Genomic DNA, 27,091 nt, shown 5'->3' with positions numbered 1-27,091 from the left:
CTATTTTGAGAACTGAACTGTTGGCAGAAATGAAGAGTTAAAGGGATGGAGATAGGAAGAGTCATGGCTTTTAGGATCCAAGCAAAAATTTTGCAGGTGGAACTGAGTAAAACTTTCTTAGCTCGGGTACCCATCCTGGAACTTGAGTTCCATCCCTTATACTTGGGCTGACCTTTGCAATATAAATATACTTTAAATGGCGAAAACACATTTTGACCCCTGCAGGTGGCATCTTGATCACTACAGCAGAGATGAGCATTTTGGTTGGGGTGTGCTCTGTGACTTTTATGATTCTTCCACTTTCTCATGGGTCACATACTCTACTGCAGTGAGTTTGAAAGCAGAAAGGAAGGGAAAGGGAAGAAAAGCAAGGTAAAATGCCTTCTTTGTGTACACATCACTGTCGATCTAATTTAGGAATTCATGTGCCTCGTATGATTGAGATGAAAATCTTTCAAGAACTAGTGCCTTAGGAACAACTCACTGTCTGACACAGTGCTTTTGTGCTTTCCTCTTGCATGAGGTGTTTTAAAAAGCTATAACTCGTAAACTCCCAGCTCCCTCTTACAGCACACAGCAGTGAATTACAACTGTTACTAGACTGAAAGCAATTTGCTTATATTAGTTTGGTTTTCCTTGCTTTTGAATCAGTTTAAAAAGTAAATAGAAAATGTTTCATTCAATTTAGTGGTATTCTCTGTCCTGGTTTTAGCTGTTAAGATTTTATCTATCTTTCAACAGTCTCATCCAATAGTTGTCCGTTCCTCCCCGGCGTGAAACGCATTTCATTCTGACATTTTGCATGTGTTTCTCTACTCAGAAGTGGATATTGCAGAGTGGTAGGTTTTTCTGCCTGGAGAAATCTCAGCAATTTTGAAAAGAAAAGAAACTCGTGACGTTATTAAATAATGGAAAAGTCACACTATTATCAAAGAGAAGATCATCCATGTAAAGTGTCGAAGAAATGAAATCCTGGCCACAAAGATAATCAGAACAGAGATGCTTGTTTTCACAGTTGATCCTGACCAGCATCATCAAATCCCACCTTTTTAGATTAATCCACGTAGTGATTCAGAATTAAGAAAAATAATGAAGGATAAATAGATTTTCTTATCTGTGTATGGTATATCTGGTAAATTTCCTTGGTATTGTTTAAGTACTGCTATTCTGAAGACTCTAGTCTTGCACTGAGAGGGTGGAACACATCTAAAGTGAAGTCTGTCCTTCATGGTTATATGCATATATAGAGAGAGAACTACAATGCAAAAAGATAAACATCTCAGTTGAAGAGGAAACTTCTGTTCAGTTTACAGATGGGGAAAAAAGGTTTCAAAAATACATCAGAATGTATGAGAATTTCTGTGGAGAAAGGAGATTTGGAAAAATCTTTGAAAAGGGGAAAAAAAACACAACTCACAATAATGCTTCCTTGTACTAACATTACTTGTAACCAGAAAAAAGTGTTTATGTTTTCCCTCAGTGGATCAATAACCATTCTTTCATTCCAGCCATGAGTATGAGTAGTTTCACATCCCAGCACTGGGATGAAAATAAACAGACCTTGCTGTTTCCTCTGATTTGTGGCTACTCAATGTTACCGAAAACATGGTCATAAAGGAACTTGAGTTTATACAATGTAAGTCACTGCTTACTTGGTCTCTCTAGAATACTCTAAAACTCTTTTTATGATCAGATTTGCAGAGAACCATGTGGCTGAGTCTACTTCCCTACGAGGACCCAACAAACCACAGAGTGGCACATCTTAAAATGTTTCGTAATGCCATGCAGTTGCTTGGCAACCAGGTCATGGACCATATCTTTCTCTTTGCAAATAAGGATTATGTATAACAGTTTTCTATTAGATATTCCCAAGTCTAACAGTTAAAAGCAGTTTCCAGTATCAGAGCAGGCCATTTTAAACTTCTATTTCAATTTTGCTTTTACATAATAGACTTCACCTTTGAATTCATTTCTCTTTCTATCAGTCTGTGTGTATTTGTAAACATATACGTGCATATACTTATTTACATAAATTTAGGTATAAATACGCATATATCTACACAACTATGGGTGAGCATGTATGTAAACTTAAAAATCTGGAGTGAATTTTCATTCCTGACAAGGTATTACTTAGCATGATAAAACTGGTAACTAAGAGGTCTCAATTTACCAAAAATACAAAGATCACAGTAAGGCCTGTATACAAGAATAGAGCACTAAACACATTCTGCTAATTTTATTGTTTAAAAAAAAAAATATATATATATATATATAAATGTTTAAGCCTATTTCTTTTTAAAATGGGTAATTTTCTTCAGTAGTGCATGGTATATCATTTTGTTAGGGTGAGCATACATATTTCATGACACTTGATTTCTATTTTAGTCATTAAGAAGCATAAAAATAAATCTTAGTGCTTCTCTGCTTAAGAAACAAGAAATTTCCAGTTCATTGTTGACTTTGATAGTGAATGTTATATAGAGAGGGCATTTTTATTCATTTATCCAATAACATATGAAGTCTAATTTTTTTCAGTAATAATGGGCTATAGAAAGCCAGAAATTACAGTGGCAGTCCACTTCAGATGCATGTGTTACAATGCGGTCAGAAAGATTGACCATTCTATTTAAACAAGAACTTCTTTGAATATGAACAGGAAGAGGCTCTCACTTCATCAAGTTCCGCGAGTCTGCCTGACCTCGTGACTTGGGGGAAAGCTGCCTCACTTCTGTAAGTATTTCAGTAAGAATGATATAATACACTACTTACTATAATGAGGATATATCACTATAGGATTAAATTGCTTACTTTCCTGTTTTAAGTCAAATTATGATCCTCAGATTAAAAGATGTTATATAAACATAGGAAATATTAGCACCCTTTCATTGCTTGCTTATTTAAAAAATAAATCAATCAATGAATTTCTTAAAGGGAAGCTCCAGAATGGGTGGATTTCTGGAAAGTTCTTGAAACCATTATAGTAGAAAGAAATGCTTATTTTAGTTGTTTTTCGTCCATTCTATGTATTTTGAGCATTCTTTTTTCTATAAATGTTGAAAAGATATCCGTTTAAAAAAAAAAAAAGTCAATCCCACTTTGGCTCCACTTAGTAATTAGTTAGCTTATTCAAATGAATAGTTAAAAAAAAAAAAAAAAAGCAACAAACATCTTAGCCATACTGAGAGACCATAAAATTGTTCTTTGAAAAGAATTCTTAATGGTGCTGTGAATCAAGATTATACAAATTAATTATCTATAAAATGCTCCAACTTGATTCTACTGTAATATTTTCATCTTTTTTTTTATATATTTTTATTATATAATTTTCATCTTAATTCAAGACATGAAACAATTCATGTGCCTAAAGTAAATCACATACTGACTGTGAGGATAGTTTGGTTGGTCTGGTAATTTACAAATATGTTGTCTAACAGAAAGTGTTTTTCCTTAAATTTTTGTAGGTTATTTTCAAATGCAATAATATCTTGGAGATTTACTTCAATGCTTTCAACCTTGTTTCCACCGTAGGACAACAAGGTCCCACAATTCTTTATACACTGCTTCAGGAGGGTAAGAAAGATAATGAGAATTTTGTTTTTCTACTTTTCTTCTTTTGTTTTTCTTGTACTACAATGATGCAGTGATCCCTCTGTGCTTTATCATGATTAATAGTTCAATCTTAGAAACTCACTATAATTAACACAAGAGATGAGAATTATTTTTTGGTACCTAGTGATCTAAATGAAAGTAAACAAAAGTAGCAATTTATTTATAATTGTCATTAATTTATGTAGTTGCGGCGCGACACATCCAACTATGTACAGACACAGGACACAACAGACGTTTAGAAGAAACCATAGACCAAGATTAGCAAAGCCAGCACTTCGCCCTATATATATATATAGGTACCTATATAAACAGGGGTGTTAGCATCTAATAAATACATGCCTTACAGCAGCCCAGCTCAAACAGCAACTTGAGGTGTATCTGCCTGCACCTTTTCCTCAATAGGAGGTCAGCCAAAAATCTAGGTTTTGTTACAAATGGTCAAAAGCAAGAGCTTCTTAAACAGAGAAAAACTAATTTTCTGAATAAGACACAATGAGAGGGAGTTTGAAAGTCTGTTTCAACAACGCTCCTCTGTCTTCTCTTTGCACCTCTCCTCAACCTATCAGTTTTCTATCAGTATGGAGGTAACAGGGACATCTGGACACCCTTCCTCTGCAGCTCACCCAGAACAGTCCTCTACCAGCAGGGAGCCAGCCGGCAGCCTCCTCCCAACGCTTCTCAGAGGGCTCTTCTCTTGGCTGTCCTCCTGACCGACTGACAGCTCACCAGCTCGCTCTTCACTCCCTTGCTTTCCCCCAGCTGGCACAGCTGAAGCTTTGCCAGGCTCCCTTCTTCTCTAGAAAACAGCAAAAAGCATTTATTTATGTTGAGTGCTTTAACTCTGGGTAATCTATGGTAGGATCACAAATGGTGAACCTTGTGGTGAACTTCAGTCCCACCAGTGTAAATTTTCAAGTCTTGCAGATATGGTCCCCTCCAAAAAATAAAAAATAAAATCATACAAGTGTATATCCTTGGCATGTTCCCAGTCATTACTAAGTTAAAGAACTGAAAGTTCATGAGGATATTTTTGTTATTAATTTTAAATCAGAAAAAGGTCAGTTTTCCCTGAACATATATTGGACAAAAGTTAAATTGTTTTGACTGAAATTAAAGGAAAAGTTATAGATGGGCTAGGAGCCCCAGATGGAAACAACAATTCAAGCAATTAAAGCTGTGCGCTTCTGAAAATGGAGCCTTATAATTGGAAGTGTTGAATAATCCCGAGGACCGGAGCACAGGTAGCATCACGTCTGCTGTTTGCATTTGCGCAGTCCTGTCAGTTCACAGCTATACCTGCAAACGGATGAGCAAGGTTCACGTAATGATGCATGTAGGTGTGTATGCGTGCGTGTGGCAAACATGCTGCATTCCTGCATACAACGCTGAATCAGGGAGTATTTAACTGAAACTTCAAAATAATAACAGTAATAGCAGTAAGACTTAACAAATGCATGGAAACATGGATATTTGGCATGAATGTCTCCCTTTGTAGCTCTAACTTCATAGGAATAGTTTTGATAAACACTATGACAAGCAACTAATATTTTGGCATATCAGGAAACATTTGGTTAAACATCTGTCTTTGTCAAATATTGACCTGCGGTATAAAGCGATGTAACATTCAGACAGATTTCATTTTATGCATCAGATAATATCCTCTTGCTTTCTTCCACCTGTCTTTCCGTCTTTTCTCCTGTCAACCTGTCAGCTGGAATGTCAGTTTCAAGGATGATGTTCCTATTAAATCTTGCTAATACAATGCCACAGTCACATTCCATTGACAAAATACATGTTCTGCACATACATTTAGTCATATCCCTCAGGTCACTGACCTTGGACAGCTGATTGGCACGGACCTTGCTGGATGAGCATCTGGCATCCTGGTTGAGGTATCACGTCAGAAACTGTTAGCGTTGAACCACAGTGTTAACACAGGCACCGTGGCAGGCATACTTCACAGCAAATACTGTGAAGGCACTTGTTCTGTAATTAAAGATCATGTTAAACAGAATCAGATAGGGTAAGTGGTAGTTTCCATGTTGTTCTTTTCTATGGATGGTTGTTTAAGATCTCTCAGCCAAATTATTACTAAACTATGTGATATCAGATAAGCTTTTGGGAACAAACATTCTGACCTGAAAGGAAGCACAAGTATTAAAACTAGTGTATAAATATTTTTATTAGAATTCTAGTGGATAGAAGATCAGAATTTTTGTTCATTTGGTAAATTTACTACCTTGAAAAGTACTGTGATTCTTGATTTAAAAAAAAAAATAGTGAAAATTCTACCAATTTGAAATTTAGAGACAATAAAGTACTATGTTTTAGTAATGTCAAAGTGTTAGCAAAGACTATATAAATTATATAACACTCATGAATGTATGATGAATACAATTTGTTATATAAATTTAATATTAAAATTACTTCTGAAAAATAATTCTGCATATCAAATTATATGGAATATCTAGCAAAAGATCACTATTGTGGTATTTTGAACAGCATAATAAGATGTAATGTGTAATATAGTGAAATATGACACCTAAAATTGGTGGGCTCCCACAAAAAAAAAAAAAATCTAGCAAAATGTTTCATGTTAGCAAAAGTGAGCACAACTGAACCACACGAATGCAATTTCAAGTTATTTTTCAAGTGTATGTATTATATCCATAGTATTTTTTTTTATAAAAGTTTACATCTTAGGTGTTTATATCAAAGTAAGAGAGGCCTTTCAGTTTGGAGATCTGTACGTGCTTGGAGAATCTGCTCATTTCTCTATTTTTCTTCAACATCCAAGACCTAGAACTAGAATTCTTAGCTGGGCATTTTGCTATTTCTTACTAATACAAGCAACAGAATTTAAAAGCTGAACACCAACTACCTTGAAAATTCAATGAGAATTTGGCAGATGGAATTAAATGATTAATTATGATTAACCTCCTGAATATAATCTCTGAGGTTAGAAGGAGAGTGTTTGTTTGTTTGTTTTTCTGCAGTGAACTCTGCTTTAGATGCTGACTATTGAAGCCACTGTTAAATATACTGCTGTTTACATTAAGTGTTTCCTTGTACCTATCTGCTTGACTTGAGAAGCCATGTGCACAATGTGAGGGCTTGTAGCTAAACATCTCCACATTTTTATGCCCTGCTAGAGCTGTGAGGTTTCCATTCTCTCTTGGAAATGAGGCAGTTTGTAATTTAGGCTTTTTAAATTGAAACAAACATGAGGTTCCCACTTCGGCTTTAGTTCTCTGTTAATTTAGCTATCATTTTCAAAACAGAATTTGTTAACTATTGTTGATTAATAGAATTAATTAGTACTCACAAAGCAAACCCTGAACTGACCCTTCTTCATCTTAATTCTATTATGTAACTAATGAACAAGACTAGAATTTTGGTCGTTTTAATTAAAAATGCTTCTTAATCAATAAACAGAGGTGAGCTAAATAATAGTGTTACAGCTCTGATTGCAGATGTGATTGCTAGTAATAAAACGTCTATTACTTATTTCTACAGTGTTAGCATACTCAAATATATACTCTTCAGCTGCTGATAAGCCGACCAATTTCTTATGTTATTAGCATGCAAAGTGACGCTGTTATATGTTTCTGTTAGTCAAGAGAAATCTCATACTTTAAAAAATCTTCTGGTGTCATTGCTCCACAAATGTGACAGGCAAAAGCTCGCTGCGAGTAATGAAATTATATTGCTTTTACCTTTTCCAGCACAGATGAGATGGCTGCCATCTGTAAGAAATTCCCACATGTCCTAATATTCAGCTAAATTTAGAGGTGCCAGCTGGGTCCTGTTCTCAGGGTATAATAACCTTAATATTGAAGAACTGTCTTTGATGGGGTAAAAGGTACTGCATGAGTAGTGAATTTTTCATTGCCAGTCTGTGGTGCACAGATGACAATCCTATATTATAATGTCTGTTAAAATAAGCCTGTTTTTTAGTTTGTATGTTGCTCTGCATTACTATCCTACAGTACCCTATAGGTGCTTTCTCTCACCTTTCCAGACTTTTCATCTCCTGATAAACCTGAACTGTCAAAACGGAGGATGATGCTGGATTTATTTCATGCACAGTATGTGAACTCTAATTTCTTATTATCCCTAAATCAGGATGTGAAGTATTTGTTGGAAATGAGGTAGTCAGTGCTCTTTAAAACTGTTCAGTGATTAATACAGCTGTCTCTTTCCTTTCCTCATTTCCTTCTCCTTCTTTCAGATGGGGGGGGGGGGGGGGGGAAGGCTTAAAAAAAGAAATGATCATCCTCAGGGAAAAGTACTGGTTTGTATTACTGTATGGAGAAAAATAATTCATCGACTCAAAAAAGCTTGCAAAAGCAAAACCAAAAATATTTTTGCTAACTTGGGTTTGGAAAACTTTCATAGATCCAAATTATAGTTGCTCAGTGAAGCACAGTCAAGGAGAAAAGATGCAGACAATGATTCAGCAGTCATATTTTTGTTTTACCACCTGAAACGCAATGCTACCTTGAAGTGATAGCTTTGGGTTCATTGTTTTACCTTTTATTTTCAGAACTTAAAGCAATGAAAATACTTTGGAGAGTGACTTTTGGGAAAAAGTATTTTGTTTTTGTTTTGTCAGTCGAGCTTTAGTCATTCCAGTGTGCTGCCAGGTAAGGGGAATTGTACATCATGGCACTGAGGAAAAAAAAAAAAAGAAAAAAGTGTGTATTTATCTTCTTGTAGCAGTTAATGAAAGTCTTTGACAGTCCAACACCATATTTGGAATACGCAGTTCTTAAGATAACATTTTCTTTTAAGTTTATAAATCTATTCACTCACTTGGGATTCAGCTAGAACATGGCTTCTATAGCAAGCAGAAAAAGCATGAAAGATTCAACTACTCCTGTAATTATATGCCTGTAAGGACAGATTAATTCATGGTGCTAAAGACAGAGGTTTTGTGCATTACATCTTTCCTGTGCTAATCTGATTTCCATACTCCATAAAATTAGTAGGGATATAGAAAATAATTTTCAGATGTCTAGATACATGTGAGTAAGTACATAAAAATTTATTGTATACTTTGCCATCTATTTTTAATTCATAAATATATTTGTTAAAATTAGTGTGTATACACACACACACCCAAACCCTTCTACACTTCATACAGTAGAGAGAGTATAAGCAATGTAATTACATTGACATGAACAGTCAACCATAGGCCAAGTGATCAGATCATTAACGCTCAAAAATCAGCTTTTAAAATTGGATTTAAAATATTTATATGGTAAAGATATCTCACTAATCTTAGAGGAAACCAGTCGGACACTTGGGTAGAAAGTGGTCTTGCTAGGCTGCAAATTTGATGAGCAGCTATTACAGAGGCACTAGAAGGCTTTTCTACAGTTACAAATTTGTTACTGGCACTATTATGCCTTCCTCAGGTTCTTGTACTTTGAAATATTTGTACTCAACCTTTAATCTGTGAGAACATCACTATGGTATGCTCTGATAATCATTGGAATCGTTCTGGCCTCCCTGGTTTGCAGGCTTGCACCTATTACCTTGGTTGCACATGGTATCAATAGGAGGTCTTGGATTCACTTCAAAATTAAAATGAATTCTTCCTTCAAAAGATAAGACTAAAGTGAACCAAAACTTAGATGATGTCTGCACTCTTACTCTCTCATTTTTCTGAGAGCTTAGCTACAATCCAGAGAACCGAACTTAAAAACACATAAAATGGTACTCATCCAATATAAGCACACATTGCTATGTGTATATGGATATGCTCATGGACAAACAGTTCGATTCCATGGCAATATTCCATGACAAATATACATTTCCCGGTGTAGGACCCAGGAGCCTCAGTCATATACTGGAGGTTGATTTTGCCGCAGGTAGTATACAGAAAAATATATATATATTAAAAAAAAAACAACAAACTGTCCCCAACACAGTCTGTGAAATACCTTTTGTAAGACAGCATTTGTTGCAATTATCATTAAGAATGTCTACAAGCAGAATTAGATTTCTGAGCAGTCCAAATAAAAAGCAAGGAGGAGAACACATTGGGGTTTTTATACTGATCCATTTTTTCTTTAGCTAAATAGTTACAGAAGGAAAAACACACAAACAGTACAGTAGGTTTGAGAGAGAAGTTAACTTTTTTTTTTCTTTTAATTTGTTTTTGTTTTGTTTGTTTGTTTTCCAGGAACTTTCACTGCCTTCAGCGGAGACTGTTGAAAATGTCTTCACCAGGTTACATCAGGGATGCCTTAGTCAGGAAGCAATGGATCTGACCTGTCATTGCAGTAGGCTTGTTGGCAGTTACCCAGGGAAAAAGGCAAGTCTTGGGGAGCACAAGGTAGAAGGGAGGAAAACAGATAGGGTAAGAAAAATGCCAAAACAAAAAATCCAGCTCTGCCCTGTTTTTCTAGTCTGATACTCTCACTATGATTGTTCAATAAGACATTAAAACCAGGTGTCAAAGTATGGGCAGTGTCTCTCTTCACATTCATTCTGCATATCTGAAGAACCCATTTTACCCTTCCCTCCCCCCATTCCTTAATCCCCAGCACTTCAAGGTGGGCGATGCACACTGTCCTTCCATTCAAGGCGGGTGATGCACGCTGTCCTTCCACAGTATGTATGTACATCGGTCGCAGCTTTGGTGTCATTTTTCAAGGTGGGTTTAGGCACACCCTGCTTCTCTCTTCATCATCTGTTTTAGTCAGGAAGAGCCATTTTAAGTTGGTTGCTGTCCTTGCAATTCTGTCTCCAAATCAGAGGATGGCTCAGCTGGCAGGATGCTTGTGGGGTGCTGCCTTTGTTCTGCTGCTATGCAGCCATCCGGCAGTGGGAACGAGAGGAGAGCACGGGTGAGATCAGCCCCACGTCAGGGGCTGAGACAGCAGTGTGGGAGGCTGCTCAGCACTGATGTTACAGTGAAGCGTGGTGAAATGTCAAACACGGTAATTTTGTGTGCTTTCTCCCGTCACCTCCCATTGCACTGCTAGGCAAACATTCTTAGTGTCATCTCGAGCAGGGAAAGTTAAAAACAGAAATCACAGGTTACTGGAGAATAAAAAAGAACCCTCTCTCTCCACTCAGTCAGTGTCTTTTAATTAAAAATGTTTTTAATGAAAGCAGAAGAAAGCAGACATTGTCTGGCTGCCATTGTTCTACTTGGCAAGGTTGAACAGCTCTAATCCATAATATCTGTAATATCTCATTAATTTAGGATTCATATTTCTTGTTTTTCTCTTTTCTTGCAGTCTCGTTAATTACAGTCTCATCTATAGAAGCAAGGAATATTCTCAAATAATGGAAAGGAACATCTTTTTCATGATAATTAAGCAGAGGAATGGGGAGAGAAAGCAAAATTGCCATGCATCACACATACCAGTAAAGAGGAAATTGTGCTGTTTAAAAGAGTATACAGGCTGAGCTGTAATTCATACAGTCTTCCCTTTCTGATATAACAGTTTCTATGTTTTGTGGTTGGTAAAGGACCTGGAACTTGTTATTTCTACTTGTCAAAATGGCACATTAGGAGGATAGAGCTAGTTTTGTTTTATATGGGATTTATGCAACATTAATAATGAAGTTTTAACCTGTCAGCACTTCACAGAATCTATTGTGCTTGGGATTGAACGTGAAATATTTTGGAAGAGAATCTGTGACAATTATAATAACAACCCATCTTGATTATATATTGGGAAACAATTGTTGCATTTTTTTTTTTATTTCCATTTCCTTTTGTTAACAAAAGGACTATAGCACATCATCAGAGAGGACATGCACAGCTGCAGAGACAGTCTATACAGTTTCCAAATGTGCACAGCAGACATTTTGCAGCGCTTAATTTTTGTGCCAGACTGGCCAGGCCAGCAGCACTGACAGGGTGAGCAATTCCATAAAGGCACCTTGGAGTTTGTCAAGGAAGTAAGAGAGAGCTATTATGGATTGTCTTTCCAGCATCCTTTATAAGCACAAACTACTGTTGCTGACAAGAGACCGTAATCAGATGTTTCAAAGAATTCAGCAAAAGATTTTTATATAGTATTTCTCTGTGGAAGTTCCTGCATTTTTAGATAATCCTCCAGTACCGATTGTCAAGAATTTGCTTGAAACTTGAAATAAGAGTTTATACTCTATTCAATTCTACTTGTTCCTTAGTACCAATAGAAATTATATTTCTATATTATATTTCTAATTTCTATAAATAGAAATAGTTTGAACTAACTCAAGATTTCATCTTTGTGAGAAAAATAATTTTCTAAACAAAATACTCATAATTATACTTAGCAGTTTAATTGACTCCAAAAGAAGAGTATCTGCTTGTAAATGCCGGAATACACTTTGGTTCAATTCCACTAAGCTTTTTACCTCACAGATCTTCTATAAACTTTAAATGTATTTTATTTATTTACTTGTTTAAATTTTAGATTTGTCTACACTTTGTTAGGCATTTTTACTCCTGTTTTATTAGATAAGTAGCACAAAGATCGTTTTTAAGCAATCTTAGCTGTTTGGTAATTTCTTAAGCGTTTTCGTTTGCTTGTAAAATAAAGAAATTAGTGGTTTTCCCAATATTCTCAATTTTCAGATAAAACATTAAAAGACTTGTATTTCTTGTTCTAAATTTTTGAAAAAGGTCTTCTATGTAAGATAAGCGAGAAGTACTTAGTTGTCAGGTATTTAGTTGTTTCTTGTGAAGTATGCTTTTTTGCCTCTGTATCTGCTTAAGAATGTCTGGTCCCATTGGCCCATTTCAGACAATTTTGTGAGAGGACTCAAGGACTCTGATATTCACTGCTTCTATATGTTAAAAAAAAAAATAATTATTCATTACAGGAAAGAAAGTCTAAATGGGTCCAGGAGGGTTTAATGTGCCTCTTTCATCTGGAATTTCTGCAGAATCCTTTGAAGTGTCCCAAATGAGGAAGAGGTTAATTTTGGAGTTTGCACCTTCTTATACAGAAAGGTGAACTGGCTTTCAGGTACAGACCCCGAGACAACCAGACTTTCTGGGTTTTGATGCTATAATGTATAATTTTGTTTTTGTTGCTGTTCTTCTGAGCTGAGTTGTAGGGCTGGAAAGGGAAGGGAATACACAGAAAAGAGGAGAAGGCATGTGGAAGTTGAAAATATAAACACAAAAAACAGAGATGTTTTCCTTCTGATAATCTAAACCCAAACAGCCCAACTTGAAAGTTTCCTCTAAAAAGTGATTTCTTCCATACAGAGGAAAACTGTTTGTTCTGCATTTCAAAACTATGACTGTTATTTGGATGCACCCACTTAGGTCAAACCCCATTGAATATTCTGATAACATTGCCATAATGTATTTGAATAATTCTTCATGTTGGTTTGGTTTGGACCTGAATTACAATTTGGGGTTTCTCTTGCCAAGGTGAAATTAATCGAGAAATATGAAGGCAATATTTTGTTTCTATTTGAACTTTCTAGCAAGAGCAAAAAAGTTGAGAACTGGATATCAGTTATGTATCAGAGAGTAGACTATCACTATACTGTCAAGTCAATTACATGTTAAATGTTAATAGCATAGTTCAAATGACAATTAAGTGCCTCCAAGCAATCTTTTTTTTTATGAATTTGCCTTTTAAATGTACGTTTACTTGTCAACTACCATATTATTACAGATTTTTCTTCACTTTATCACTTTTTTTTTGTCTGAGCAAATTTGTAGTCATCAATAAGGAAAGGAAAAAGTTCTTTATCCAATATTTAAGGTCTTATAATGAAATTATTATGGCCTATAGATAAGTCAACACTTGTGGAAAAAAAAAATCACCATATTTTTCACATTTATGCAGATGCCTGAGTAGTCAGTCAGCTATACAAGAAGATAATCAAAGGAAAATAATGAATGTTTACATTACCTAGTAAATTCTTCTGACTTTCCAAGCTCTGCTGTACTTTATGATCATCTTGGTCTAAATTATAAAACCAAATTTTTTGCTTTGAACTTGTCTGAATATACCTGCCAAAACCAAATTTGATATAAAGCATTGAGAGTAAGGGACTGCATCTAAGTTAGCTAAGAAATATACAGCTTATCCATACCCTCTGTAACCACAAACTCCTAAGGGCGCTTCTCTTGAATTTGAGGGTTAGTAATAGTTGGTTAAATAAATAAATAAAATAAAGATAATTTTGAAAAATCTTCCTTCTTTTTCATGCAAAACTGTTGCCTATTTCACCTGAAACTGGGGGATATACTAACACCAGAAACACCACATGTGCTGGCATCCTGGCACCCTCTCCTCTCCCTGCCATGTCCATTAACAGGTGCAGTGCAGAGATGTCATCAGAAATGTTGCAGTCGTGGGTAGGTCTCTATCTCCAGTAAGAGACTTTGGGTGATTCATTCCTGGGGTCCAGTGTGAAATTCCTTATGCATCCCCTGAAGCTTTGGTACAAGTACTCGTTAATTGTATGAGTACAGATGACGGTACCAACGTTGGCATGATTTCACGGTCAAAGCATTTCAGGGACTGTACTTTGGGTTATCTTTAGTCCGCTCCTATGGAGTGAATCCTAGTTAGCAGTTGGGTGCCTCCTTTGGGGAAATGTGATTTAATTTTGTGCAAAATTAATCCAACTATTGTGTTCAGGGACTACTCTTCATTTTAAACTAAGCAGGGTAAGGGCAGGTGATTTGGAGATTTACCTCAACAGTATCACCTCATCTGAACAGAAATGTTGATATAGTGAACACATCAGTTGGCTCCAGCATTACGAAGCTAATGGTGTTCTTCAGAACGGGATAGAGGATGAAAGTGTAAGCAGTGGAAGTTAAATCGGAGCTTTGAAAATTCGGTGGGTGTTAACAATCCAAGGTTCTTTTCTCCATCCAGTGAAGTACATCTTATTCTTTAATGAGAAAATTAAGCTGACAATATTCTGTCAGCTGGATGTAGGCTATATTTTTAAGATTTGCATCTACAATTAAGCAATATTTGCAGTGATTAAAAACGAAACATATTTATGTCTTCAGCTCATCTTTGCCAGCCAATAAAATTAGTTTATGTTTATGTTCAATCCCATCAAATATGGCATGTCATCAGCATTATAATAGTCTGCTTTGGAGCTTTAAAGATACTTGGAATAACATTTCTTATTTTCAAGTGAAATGAGCTGGTGTTGAGCAAGAACTGTCTTTGGTTCAAATGCTGTGTTTAGCAATAATGTAAATAGCCAGTTTGAACTTCATGAAAACCAGTGTGCAAAATTTAAGGGCTGCATGCATAGGTAGTGTCTGTGTTTCATATCTGCTTTCTTTTTAATGCTCTGTACATTTTTATATTCTGCAAATTCTTCATTCAGTTACTTACTTGAAGGTTTACGCTATATTAATTTTTTTAGCAGAGCTCTGTCCTTTAGCACCTTTTAGAAGAACCTTAATTTGCCAAATGTTCTTAGAGAAAACGATTTTGTAACCTAAAAAAAAAAAAAAAAGAGAGAGAGAGAGAGAGAAAGGGTGTAGACAAGTAGCATTAGGTTATTTTGGATGAACTCGTATTTTAAGACATCTAAACTACTTTTACTTTCATGGTATTATGAAGGCTTTGGTAAAGTTGATCAAATATTTTTTATTATGAAACTATTTCCTTTTAATTTGTACTTGTTAAAAAGTAACATACAGTTTGACTGTAAAATTCAGTATGGGTCACTCTGCCTTCAAAACAGCACAGATAAGGTTTTTGATGTAATGAATAATGGTGCAGAACAAGTAGTCTGACCTAAGTAATAAAGAAATGAACCAGCTTCAAGTTTTATTCAATAGAGATTTCCACTGAAACAGCTCCAGCTGTTTCCATGAGAATCTGAAATAAATAAACTACCTTCTGGTGCTGGTGAGTAGCATACAAAGTAAAGATGTCAGTAAGTCAAGACTGGTATTTTAACTTAAGATTCAAACAGCCAAACTAATGGACAAGTTCCTTTATAATAGGTTGTATCCCCATGTGTGGCACTGGGTGGGAATGACAACTGAAAATGATTCAAAGAAGCAGAAAATATCACAGATGAGAAAAACTGACCCAAAACACAATGGACCAATTTTGGTATGATTGGTCACAATCAGAAGTAAGTTTATGGATTTAAATTATTTCTCAGAACAGTCCCAAGTTTATTCTGCATGCTTTCACAGATACCTTTGAGATAAGCTTGTATCCAGGCTTTGTACAGTCTTTGGAAAACATGCGGATTTTCATTCCGAAGCTGGGCAGTCCTAGGAGTTCCTCTCAGAGCAAAATAACGAGAGAAAGGAGAGCGGTGAAGTGAACCAGGAACACGAGTAGCCTGTGCTGCCTCTGTGAAAGGGCAGGCTGCACACTAGCAGCTCAAGGCTTGATGACTTATGTATGACAAATGATTATCACATCTGTGTGATTTGCAGAACGCTGTAACAGAGCCAACAATCCTGCCAAAGTGATGTAAACTGGAAGGCATATGCTAAGTAAAGAATAGAAGAAAGGGATTTCAGAGCTTTTTTTTTTCCCTGATGCAGCCTTGGTGGCCACATGTTATGGACTAGCAAATTAGGTTCAAGTATATATAGAGATCTGTTTATTATATAGGGCTTACTGTGGAGTAGTGAACAAAACCCAAGCTGTTGCAAAGCGAATCACTGTCCCTTTCTTAGCAGCATTGCATACACACAACCCAAGATAAAGAAGCTGGAAAGTGCCTTCAGACGAGGTGGTGGAAGAGACCATGTAGAGCCCAGGTGATGAGTGCTAAAAATATTTTTTGTCACAGGTAAAGATGAGCAGTAGGCAGAGGGGAGCAGTGGTGTAACTCTTGAGGCCTCGCATGAAACTCAGTTTTTATGAAGTCCTCCTTTAAAAAGGAGGACTCCACCTAAACAAACTGGAAGTTCAACTGGAGTTAACGCTTTCAGTAATAATCAAGCCAGTGCATGCTTTCAAGTTGGCAGGACATCATTTTTAATATGAGACACAGTTTGGTGGCAATGAACTGGTCAAGCTGGCATTGGCAGGTCTTGCTTTCCCATGGCCCGGGTGCCCCGTGCTTCTCTGTACCCCTGGCAGGTCTCTCATTATGGGGTTGCTTCTCTCTGTGTCCAGCCCAGGTTTTGAATGTTCTGCAACCCTACAGGTCATTGTTTGTCTGATTTTTGTTTGTGTTTTTTTTTGTTTGTTTGTTTTTTCCCAGTCTACATTCTGAAAATAATCTGAGACAACAAATATAAACAACTTTCAACAGAATTTGTCCTAGAAATCAAACCTGGAAGCTCTAGTAACCTGCATTAAATGTCCTAATTCCCCACTAAGACATAAATCTCTGGATTGCTTTTAGTACAAACAGACCACCTGTGTCAAGCAATCTGCTTTTCTTTTTAAAAATATCACAGATATTTCTCACATTCTCCATATGTAGCAAAAATCTTTCATTTTTATATTAACCACATTTGTAACCCTCACCAGTGATTTCAGTGTAATTTGTATCTTATGCTGGTGCAGGGCAGAAATTGGTTTTGATGGGACTATCTTTATGCAGATAGAAATTACTAGAACTTCATATAAATTATAATGAATATCATACAAAATTCTTAAGTCACACACTGAATATAATTACATAGTGCAAATTATAAACTAATTTGGGACTCAAAATTAATATCAAAAGTGCCCTATGCTTGACACAGTATAAAAGAAAATGGTACAGACTCAGTTGTAACTATTTTAGTGGACTTTTCATCTAGAGGTAAATCTCACTGGAAAGTGTTAAAACCAAATTAAAAACATAACGAGTGCTTTAAAAATGTATATGTAGATGGTACAACGATATCCAAAGGCCTAATGACAGCAAAGTATGCTCATGCAACATATGCAGCCATGAGGCTTCTCTGAACTAAAGTCTGCATAGATGCTGTACTGTATTTCTTCTTATAATAATTGCATATAGTTCATCTTAAATTTCAACTTAAAGTAAATGAATTGGTTTAAAGTTGTTGATGAAATGTCGGTTCATTTTTAGGAACTTGGGTTTTATTTCCTTCGTTTCTGATAAACCAGGAACTCTAGGTACTTGTATTATCCTCTGTAATGAACATGCAACAAGTGTAAGCATGGTGCCTATGCCTGCAGCTGTGGCAAGAACTAAGTTTCCCCAGGAAAAAATATTAACCTTCTTGCTCTGACTTTTTTAAGCATCTACTTTGAGGGAAGCAAGTTCACAGATTCACAGATTCACAGATTTCTCTAGGTTGGAAGAGACCTCAAGATCATCGAGTCCAACCTCCGACCTAACACTAAGTACTCCACTAAACCATATCCCTAAGCTCTACATCTAAACGTCTTTTAAAGACCTCCAGGGATGGTGACTCCACCACCTCCCTGGGCAGCCCGTTCCAATGCTTAATAACCCTTTCGGTAAAGAAGTACTTCCTAACATCCAACCTAAAACTCCCCTGTCGCAACTTTAGCCCATTCCCCCTCGTCCTGTCACCAGGCACGTGGGAGAATAGACCAACCCCCACCTCTCTACAGCCTCCTTTCAGGTAACTGTAGTTACTCTGATGGTTGGACCAGATGATCTTGGACTTTTCCAACCTTAACGATTCTATGATTCTAAGTCACGTTTTAGAGCAGTAGTTTTATTTGTGAGACAATCTTCTTCTTCTGCCATAGCACAGACATGCAAAACATCCATTTGCTCATTAACAGTAATGCCCCTAAATTTTTCACAGAGAATGCTGAGCTGTTTAAGTTACATTAACAGTCTAAACCTAATGCCGTGTTTAAAGAAGATAGATACAGAGCTTTATTCTCAAGGGTGGTCAAGCTACGGGAATGCCAGTTGCTTTGCCAGAGGCAAGAGTACTTGATAGGGGCAGGTTTCCTAATTCTCTCTGTAAACGTCGTCGGCATTCAGTGGTTTGCCTGAGACAGTGTGATGGAGAGGATTTCAAAGGAAAACAAACGATCTCACATCACTGCTTCAATGTGCAGGTAAGTCAAGGCTTTGGTACTGTTCTGGGCACAGGATGAATGCAGTGTTTTTCTTGATCAGCAGGGTACAGCAGCATGATGTCCCGGAAGAGTAAAAATCCCAGTCACTCGCTGGTCTTCACCCAGTAGTGGGCTCTCTGCTGTCCCTACTGGAGAGCTTGTGGTACCTGTGCTACTTAACTACAGAGGAGAAGCCTCTGCAGTGTAATGCAGACAGATCTGAACTGAAAAACACACAATGGTGGCAGTAAGGGTGGGTGAAATGCATTTTTTTTTTCTTATGCTTCATGTTTCTGAAAATGTCAGTGTATTATGTATATTTAATTTTCATCCAAAACTGAACAGAAAGGTTTTGGCTTTTTTGGTTGTTTGTTTTTGGTTTTTTGTTTTTGTTTTCCTGGTGGAAAATAATAAGTAATGAATGTGACAGAATTATTCTGGTCCTGTGGACCCAAGAAGAGTGCGGGTTCTCTGTGGCTGAGCAAAGTTCCTCGCACGGACACATGGGCACTGTTCATGGTGCTCTGAGATGTTGACTCTTGTTTCTACGATGTCTGTGGGAAGTTGCTCCTTCACTGATGAAAGGGAAGGGAGAAGATTTCTACAGAAACTTCTGAAGACCTAGAAGTAACCCGACATTTGCCTCGTATGTTCATTTCTGCAAGACTTCAAAGATGCTTTACGTTACTAGGATCAGATAAAGGTTTGAAACAGTCTTTTTTTGACCCTTTACAATTCATTGACTGTTTTATTTCTGAGCCCTTTTTCAAAGTATGTTAGGCTGAGCTAGTATAAAGAGTTGAGAGCTGTGAGTTGCTGGCTTCAAAGGCAGAGCAATAGTGTGAGACAAAATTTTGGGCCAGGGAGGAGATGGAAAAGAAAAAGAGAAAGGTGTAGAAAGGAGCTTGAGAAGAGGCGGAAAAAAAAATGGACATAAGAGGACACCGGGGAAAAAAACAATCTATTTGGAAGAGGCATAAAAGAACTGAGGCAAAGGATATTCAGGATGTTTATGAAGGTAGCGAGGAGACTTCTTATTCCCTAGTAAGTGTCTAACGATTTCCACTGGATGTGGTGGTGTGCTCTTCCCTCAGTACGTAACAGGCTCACGGGATAAAAACCTCCACACTAATTCAGAGGCAGAGTGTACATCTAAACTCTTTATCTAATGGGCACCCCCTGTCTTTTCTCATGAATGTTCAAGAAAACAAAATAGCTTCATCTGTAGGGCCTCAAGCACTGCCCGGAGATGCATGGAATAGCAAGGTAGCACCTCAAAGGGCACTTCTGTCTCCTCTCTCTGTCGTGTGAAATGTGAACAAGCAGAAAATAGGGAACAAATGAGAGAAGGATAAAAGTGTCTCTGTCAAAGAATATACCATGGACAAAATACTCAGATGTGACCAGAACAAAGTAGTAGATGTATGCCTTGAAAACAGATTTTTGCAGATCCAGGTAGGCCCTTTCCTTGAAATACAAAGAGAAGAAAAGGGCTCCCCCACTGCTATTTATTTTGGTGCCTAAACCAGAGCGCATAGGCTTTTATCAGGTCTTGTTAGAGCAGAGAATACTTTAAAACAGGGAATATGTGGAGCTGTCCTTTGCAGGGGATGGTTGGTGGTAAATTGTCCTGTCAGCGGCTGGAGGCTCTCCAGGCCGAGTCATGCAGGAGGACACTAACTGCAGCAGAGGGGTGCTGTGCTTTGCTTGGCAGCACTGTCCAGTGTCCACCAGTATCCATCGAGCTCAGGTGCCCTTCTTCTTCAGAGCAGCTCATGGAATTATTCATGAGCTTATTCAGTCGAATAGTCAGGCTTCCTGTATGAGAGTCTGGCCTACAATTTATACATAGCATTGCCAGAGAGCTGAAGGACATTTTAAGTTAAATGTTAAAGCAAATTCAAAAACTAGGCTAAAAAATAAAAAAGATTGTAAAAAATAAATAACAATAATAAAATAAATTAAAAAAAAAGATACTGTAAAACCAGCCTGGTAAACCTGCGGGGGCGCTTGGCCAAATCTCCTGGGTCCCAGCTGCTGCTAAGAGGGGACTGTGAACTGGGACAGCCCAAACCGTCTGGGAAAGCACTTGCCTAGAAGTCACCCTTTAACAAGAGGAAGGCAAAAGTCGAGCAGATGAAACGGGCACAAGGAAGCTGCGGTTTGCTAGGTTTGAAATAAAGCAGGGGTGTGGGTGTGAGTTGGGGCGGTGGGCAGCAGGATGGGTCCCCCATCTGTAGATGGAGGGAGCTGGCGCCGGGGTAGAGCTGGGGCATGTGGGCCGCACGGCTCCTCCGGTGAGGTGCTGAGGGGCACTGAGAAACTGCCAGGGGCACGTTAACATTTTATAAAAACCCAGCATTACAGCTTTGCTGATATGGATTAAGAAGATTTAGTTCCCTGATTGCTGGGTAATTATGTCATTAATCAATAAATCGCTTCAATATTGACCTGGTTTAAGCTACCTGAACAGAGCATTTTTTTGCTGTGATACAAGTCCCCATGTAAGCGTTACACATTTTAGTCACAAGACCCCATTTCATAAATCCAGATTTGCACACCTGTTTAACACAAATTGTATGACCAAAAGTACTGAGGTGGACAACAAGAATGTTTATGAATTACTATTTCTTTTTGAAGCTGATGTGAAACTAATTCAGAGATTGAAGAAAGAAAAAATAAATAAAAAAGAATAAGGTGTTCAACAGGGGAAAAAAAATAATCTCATCCCTATTGTGATTCTGAACATCAGCCTGACTTTCTTGGGGATCAGAGAAAGACCACAACATCCAAATTCAGCAGAATGCTGTCCAAACTTTTCAAGTAGAAAAAATGTCAATCAGAAATTTGTTTCTAGATATACAAAATACAATTCTCTGGTAAATTTTTGTTGGATTATTGGAAGCACTGTACATTGCTGATTAATGTGTGTTAAACAGGAAAATTAAATTATCCCCTCTCATAAGCTGCTGAACTCTAACTTCTGTAGAATAAAACGAATCTCAATTTCTCAATGAAACAAAACTTCTTTTTAACACTTGCACACAGAACCGCAGGTCCTGGGGGGAGGGGTAAAATCTGTAACACAATATCTGATCCTGTCCTAAAGAAAACTTCATATGTTTCAGGTATTTGCTCTGCCTTTGTCGATAACTAAATTGTTTTTATATTTCCAGTGGGTAGCATACAATAAAAGGGACATGAGGACTATCATCCTTCATGTGAACAACAAGACCTTGCCACCCTTCTTCGTGTTGAATCTGCGTGTTCTAGGAGAGGGAAGTCAGCATCAGGCTCTGGCCTTCACCTCCCAGGTAATGTACAGATAGCAAATTTACTTAAACCACATTGGAGAACACACTGTAACGCTAGATTAGAATCAGAGGAAAAAAAGGAAGGTCATTAAATCAGAAAGAGTAAGCATGGAAATTTATATATATATATAAATGTGTGTATATATATATGTGTGTGTGTGTAATATGTGTGTATATATATATGTATATATATGCGTAATATGTGTGTATATATATGTGTAATATATATATGTGTGTATATATATAATCTGTTAGAGAATCAATTGCAAACTGCTTCACACAGGGAACAAAATTATGCTCATGCTGTTTTTGTGAATTCTCCCATTTCAAAATACGATGTCTGTCCACTGCTGTGGAGCTGGAGGATTCCCCGGGGTAGTTTGCTGTGTTCTTCTTGACCACCTAACACTTGCCCACTGAAGGGCAGCTCTTCATATGCCACTGGGGAAAGTCCTGACACCTGAGTAATAGCACAGTTGATGAGAAAAAGACACCTCTGTACCTTATCTTTGTTATTTTTGACCATTTCCCCAGCAGGAAAAATGTTTATTCATTTTAGTATGTCTCCTTCTGAATAACCACAGAAAAGCACTTTCATTACTGCTAATGGTTATTGTACATTTTTTCCACTGTGATGTGTCCTGACTTGAGTGTCAGTTATCTCGAAGATGAAATTACGGAAAAATGACTCTGCAGCATATGCAGTTTGCAGTGTGTGTTGTCACTGCTTTCAGGGGCTGCTTAGTAGAAAAGTAAAAGCCATGGTGTTTGCTCACCCCAGAAAACTGGAGCAACTGCCTATTTTTACACTCTAATCTCAGCATGTAGAGATCCAGCCATTAAGCTCCTATCAAGGTTAATTAAAGTTTTGAAGGCGAAGGTTTGAAATGCAGACTTGCTAGAGAGAACCACATTTCCTCTACGGATTAAATTCAACTCAGTCACTGCAGCTCTTTTCGGTTTCCTGTTAATTCACGTCTTTGTCCAGGTGGTTTTTACCCATCAGAATAAGACCTGAAGGGCTCAGGAAGCACAGTTTGTGAGCTGGAGCCCTAACTCTTAAGTTGAAGACCCATAAATTAACCAGGAGCTGTCAGACAGCTCTACATGATCAAACAAAAGCCTAACACTAAGCTGTTTAACAATTCTAAGATATACAGCAATGAAAAGGGAACCGAAAGTAGGACAAAAATATGCACTATGATCTGAGAACATTTGCATAATCTTTTGAAAACAAACTAAGTGCTTTCTCTTTCATTTTTTTCCCCTTTATTTGTAAAAATAGGGTGAATATTCCTAAAAATGCAGTTTTAATAGATATATTGCACCAGTTTGGTCTTTCTAAAATGAGATATAAGATTCAGCATTTGAAATACCACAGAAAGATATTAGCTAACTGAATGCTAACAATTGAAATGCTAACAGATGTCTACTTATCATGCAAATAGTTTATTTAGATGCAGAGACACATTAGACTCCAGTGATCGGGAAGTGAAAAACGGTAGTTGCTTCATGTTGTTTCAGCGTGCGTGACTAGAATTTCAGCATGCTTCCTCTAGTAGTTCAGATAGCAACACTGAAATAAGCAACAAAAATGAGGGACACAAACTGTGTATACAAAGGAGGCTTGATTTCTAATACAGAGGATATTAGCGGTAGATGATGGGCTGCAGAAGAACAGATGCCTTTAAATCAGCAGAGCATTATGCAAACAGCTGTTAACAAGACAAGGCATGTAATTTCACCTACTGTACTCTTAATTTTGCTCCTACCATGCTGATCACATCCTGATTTCAGTATGACATTTAAAAGGAGGTCTCATCTGGTTTATATAGCACTTTATAACCCCTGATTTGCAAAAGGGTAACTGACTGATACTGCTTTTGAGCTCTAGAAAATAATACAGCTTATAGCCTTTTGTGGAACACGAATGGGTTTTCATTAGATTTTAAACCTAAACTGCTTCCTGACCTTTTCTCAATACCATACTTATTATTTTTCTCTCTAAATGAAATGATACTCAAACTCTAACCATTTGTACATCACTTTTATATATTACTGTTCCTGAAGATGACTTAATTATCCTAATATCTAGCGTAAAGGTCTTGCTGTTACACCTAATCGCTGATAGCATGCAGAATGAAGGGCCTCCATTTACGGACGGGTCAGATAGCCACGTGTCCTAGCAGCACGTAGTCCACAGCAAAGCACTCTTCTCTGCGTGCTAAACAGACCACAGAATGTTTCATCTCCTGGAAAACACATCATTTATTCATACTAGAGCAAGTTATCTCTGAAAGCAGTGGATGGAAGCAGAAGTCTTTTCCTTGACAAAGATTGTCTTTTGACTGGTGCAAGTACCTGCAAATTCAGGGAAAAAAAAAAAAAAAGGTTTTAGAAAGGGCTTTCTGATATTTCTCAGCGATTTTGTGTTGAAGGGAACCATTCTAGACAGCAGACTAAAGTCTGTTGTTGACTGTGTTCAATATAAGTATCCAATTCTGTTTTCTTTTCATCCTCCATCATCGCTTAGCAAAGCTTGACTGATGATGCTGCCATTGAGGGGTTGGATGGACGCCCTCCTCCTCTTCTGCAGCAGCCTGGGACAGGAAGTGATATTCTTTTGGCTGCCCATCACCACCAGTTGCCATCTCGGCTGGCCAAGAAAGAGCAAAATGTCGGCAGCAACCTCTGACAGATCAGGACGAGGTGATGTCCCCTCGCTGTGGGGGCAGCTGGGCCTCAAGGCAACAGATCCGCAGGACAGCAGTACCACAGGATGCTCGTTCCTGGGCCTCCCTATGAAAGATTTTGTGATCAGTGCTGATTTTTCTGCTTTTCTGAATTGTTTTGCAATGTGTTGCAGAGTTGCTTAGGCCTTAGGGTAATAAGGCTTATATATCACTACTGTGAGGTTTTTTTCTTGAGAGCGGAAACTGCCAAGCATGAAAAAGAGAGGGGAAAAAAAAATAACAGTTGCTTTTTTATGAATCCCTGTTGTTTATTCTGCAGTGTACACCCAATAGCAATTACTTTAATCACAGCAGAGACTGTGTGAATCCATCAGAGAGAAAGTCTATAAACATGATAAAGAAATGTCATATTGTCCTCACTATCAGTTTATCTTTTTTTAAAAAACTCTCTTGTAGGGGACAGTAGTGATAAAAAATAAAATTAACAGAAACCTGAGGCAATGTGTTGTCCAAACCCCAGTTGTTTTTATGGCATGTTTATGCATTTAAGAAGTCGATGTTTTCATCAAAGGAATGACTGATTCAAAAACAAGGCAATTTATTAAGGTAGAATAAAAGAATGTAAATTATCTAAATTTTGTGTTCTTACATTTTATTAACAAATAAAAAGATGTTCAAAGTGCTTATAATAAAACTATGATGTTTATTCAATAAGTTGCTGCATGTCACTTGGTTTATTTATAGTACGTTTAAATACATAACCCTATCAGTGTAAGAGTTTTGCATGGTTTAGTTTAACCACCAAAATGGCTATAGTGGGTGTGTGTGTATATATATATATATATATATATTTCTCATATTATTTCTCTGGATTTATTTCCACTGGAAGCCTCTTGGGGATTTTATTGGATTTGGGATTAGAATCTCAAAGTGTGGCTGCAATGCCTGTTATTGAGAACCGTGTGCATCACGTCCCTGACCCCATGTCTCTGACAGTACCAACAGCGACAGAAGTGTTTTTCAGTGGAAGCAGATATTGTTCTTTTGACACAATCTCGCCGTGTGCATGAGTATAAACAATTTGCTGAGGAAGAGCTGTGCCTGTGACATGATGGAGCAGTTTTTGCCCCGGTGAGAACGTATGCATGCAGAAGTGAAATAACAGCAGGAGGAGCTGCCTGCAGAGACACGATAGCCTCAGAGTCATCCCAAAAATGTTAAAGTAACTGTTTTTGTCTTTATGTTAGCATCATTGATGTTTTCTGTTTCTATCTGGCTGTGCGTATCTTGGCACTATGCACACTGTGACTGATGCTCTCTCACCTAAGTGCCAGCTTTTGCTAGGCTGGGTGTGAGAATTGTGACCACAGGATGCTTGGTTGATTTAAGCAAAATTGTCTGGGAAGCCAGACATGAGCCAGCTTTAGACATGAGAGACACTCTGTGTACGTGTCTGAACCTCCCAAATACTACCCTGTAAGGTATGCAAAAATGGGAATATAAAAAAGAGCAGAGTGACCCCAGCCAGATTTTCAGTATGTGGTGTTAAGTATATAAAGAGTGGCAAATGAAGGGTGTCTGGGGACACGGGATTAAAGAATGAATACCCTAGGAGAGGAAAATGTTTTTCCCTGTAATTTCTTCTACTGCTGTTGGTGCTTTTCATATTATACTGCACCTGCTGCCACAGTGACATTTATAAGTCTGGAATCAGGCACCATCCTCCTGACCCAGAAAGCTTAGGTTTAATTGAGATAATGCAAACAGTCAATAGGAGGAAAGGCCAGAGATGTGTTTTACAACAAGGTAAGCAGACCACTGGAGACATGGTGGAGTGTGAGCTCATTCTGCTGTCGATGCTGCATTTCTTTGGCAAACACTTTTCTGTAGCAGAGGCTTTCATTGTATTTGGAAGTTGTCATCTGGACTCGTGCTGGGTTCAGTGCCTTTGAAACCCGAATGCTGTAGATCACTACAGTTTTTAATTGGTTTTACAGTTTATGTCAGATGTGTTTTTATTTATTACCACAGCCAACCAGCTCATGAAGAATCACATTTGTCTCAAGTGACTGGATTAGGAGGAGGGAAGGTGCCGGTAGAGGCTAACAAAGGAGCTCAGATTGTCAGGGAGGCTCCCCATCAGGTTCTGATATGAACCAGAGGCAAATCTTTGGAAGTCCTGTTATGAAGCAAAGCAAAAATGACTTGGGGCTTTGTTGAGATGACTTCTTGGGACTGCAGGGTGGTGGTTTTACTCAGCTGGGCAGATGAGCTCTGCCACAACTGCGCTCTCACTCTTCTGCGTCAACGGGAAAGGGGGGAAAAGAAAACGATGGAAAGGGCTCAAGGGTTGAGATAAAAGAAAGGGAGATCACTCTACAGTTACTGTTACAGGCAAAAACAGCCTTTAGCACAGGGAAATTAATGCAATTTATTACCTATTACTAACAAGGTAGAGCGGTGAGAAGCTAAAAATAACAAACCTAAAATCAAC

The 27,091-nt window shown here is 37.6% G+C and overlaps 1 protein-coding gene across 1 annotated transcript; it reads left to right on the top strand.

The window, feature by feature from the left end:
* Positions 1-67: 67 nt before the first annotated feature.
* On the top strand, positions 68-27,091 carry LOC310900300 (uncharacterized protein). Its single transcript, XM_083838054.1, has 6 exons — positions 68-2,730; positions 3,462-3,570; positions 7,631-7,697; positions 9,800-18,843; positions 21,767-21,904; positions 24,438-27,091. Exons 4-6 carry the CDS (start codon positions 18,829-18,831, stop codon positions 24,597-24,599), a joined length of 315 nt encoding a protein of 104 aa, XP_083694180.1. The 5' UTR covers positions 68-2,730; positions 3,462-3,570; positions 7,631-7,697; positions 9,800-18,828; the 3' UTR covers positions 24,600-27,091.

Source organism: Anser anser, assembly GCF_964211835.1.
Source record: "Anser anser genome assembly, chromosome: 5".
NCBI classification, from domain to species: Eukaryota; Metazoa; Chordata; class Aves; order Anseriformes; family Anatidae; genus Anser; species Anser anser.
Note: the sequence above shows the minus strand (reverse complement) of the source record. Positions and strands in the feature narration are given on the sequence as shown.

What these genes read in the sequence shown, in the direction of transcription:
- LOC310900300 (XM_083838054.1), top strand. An exon ending in CTCTGGCCTTCACCTCCCAG is followed by an intron (nt 21,905 to 24,437) that starts GTAATGTACAGA and finishes ATCATCGCTTAG; the next exon opens with CAAAGCTTGACTGATGATGC.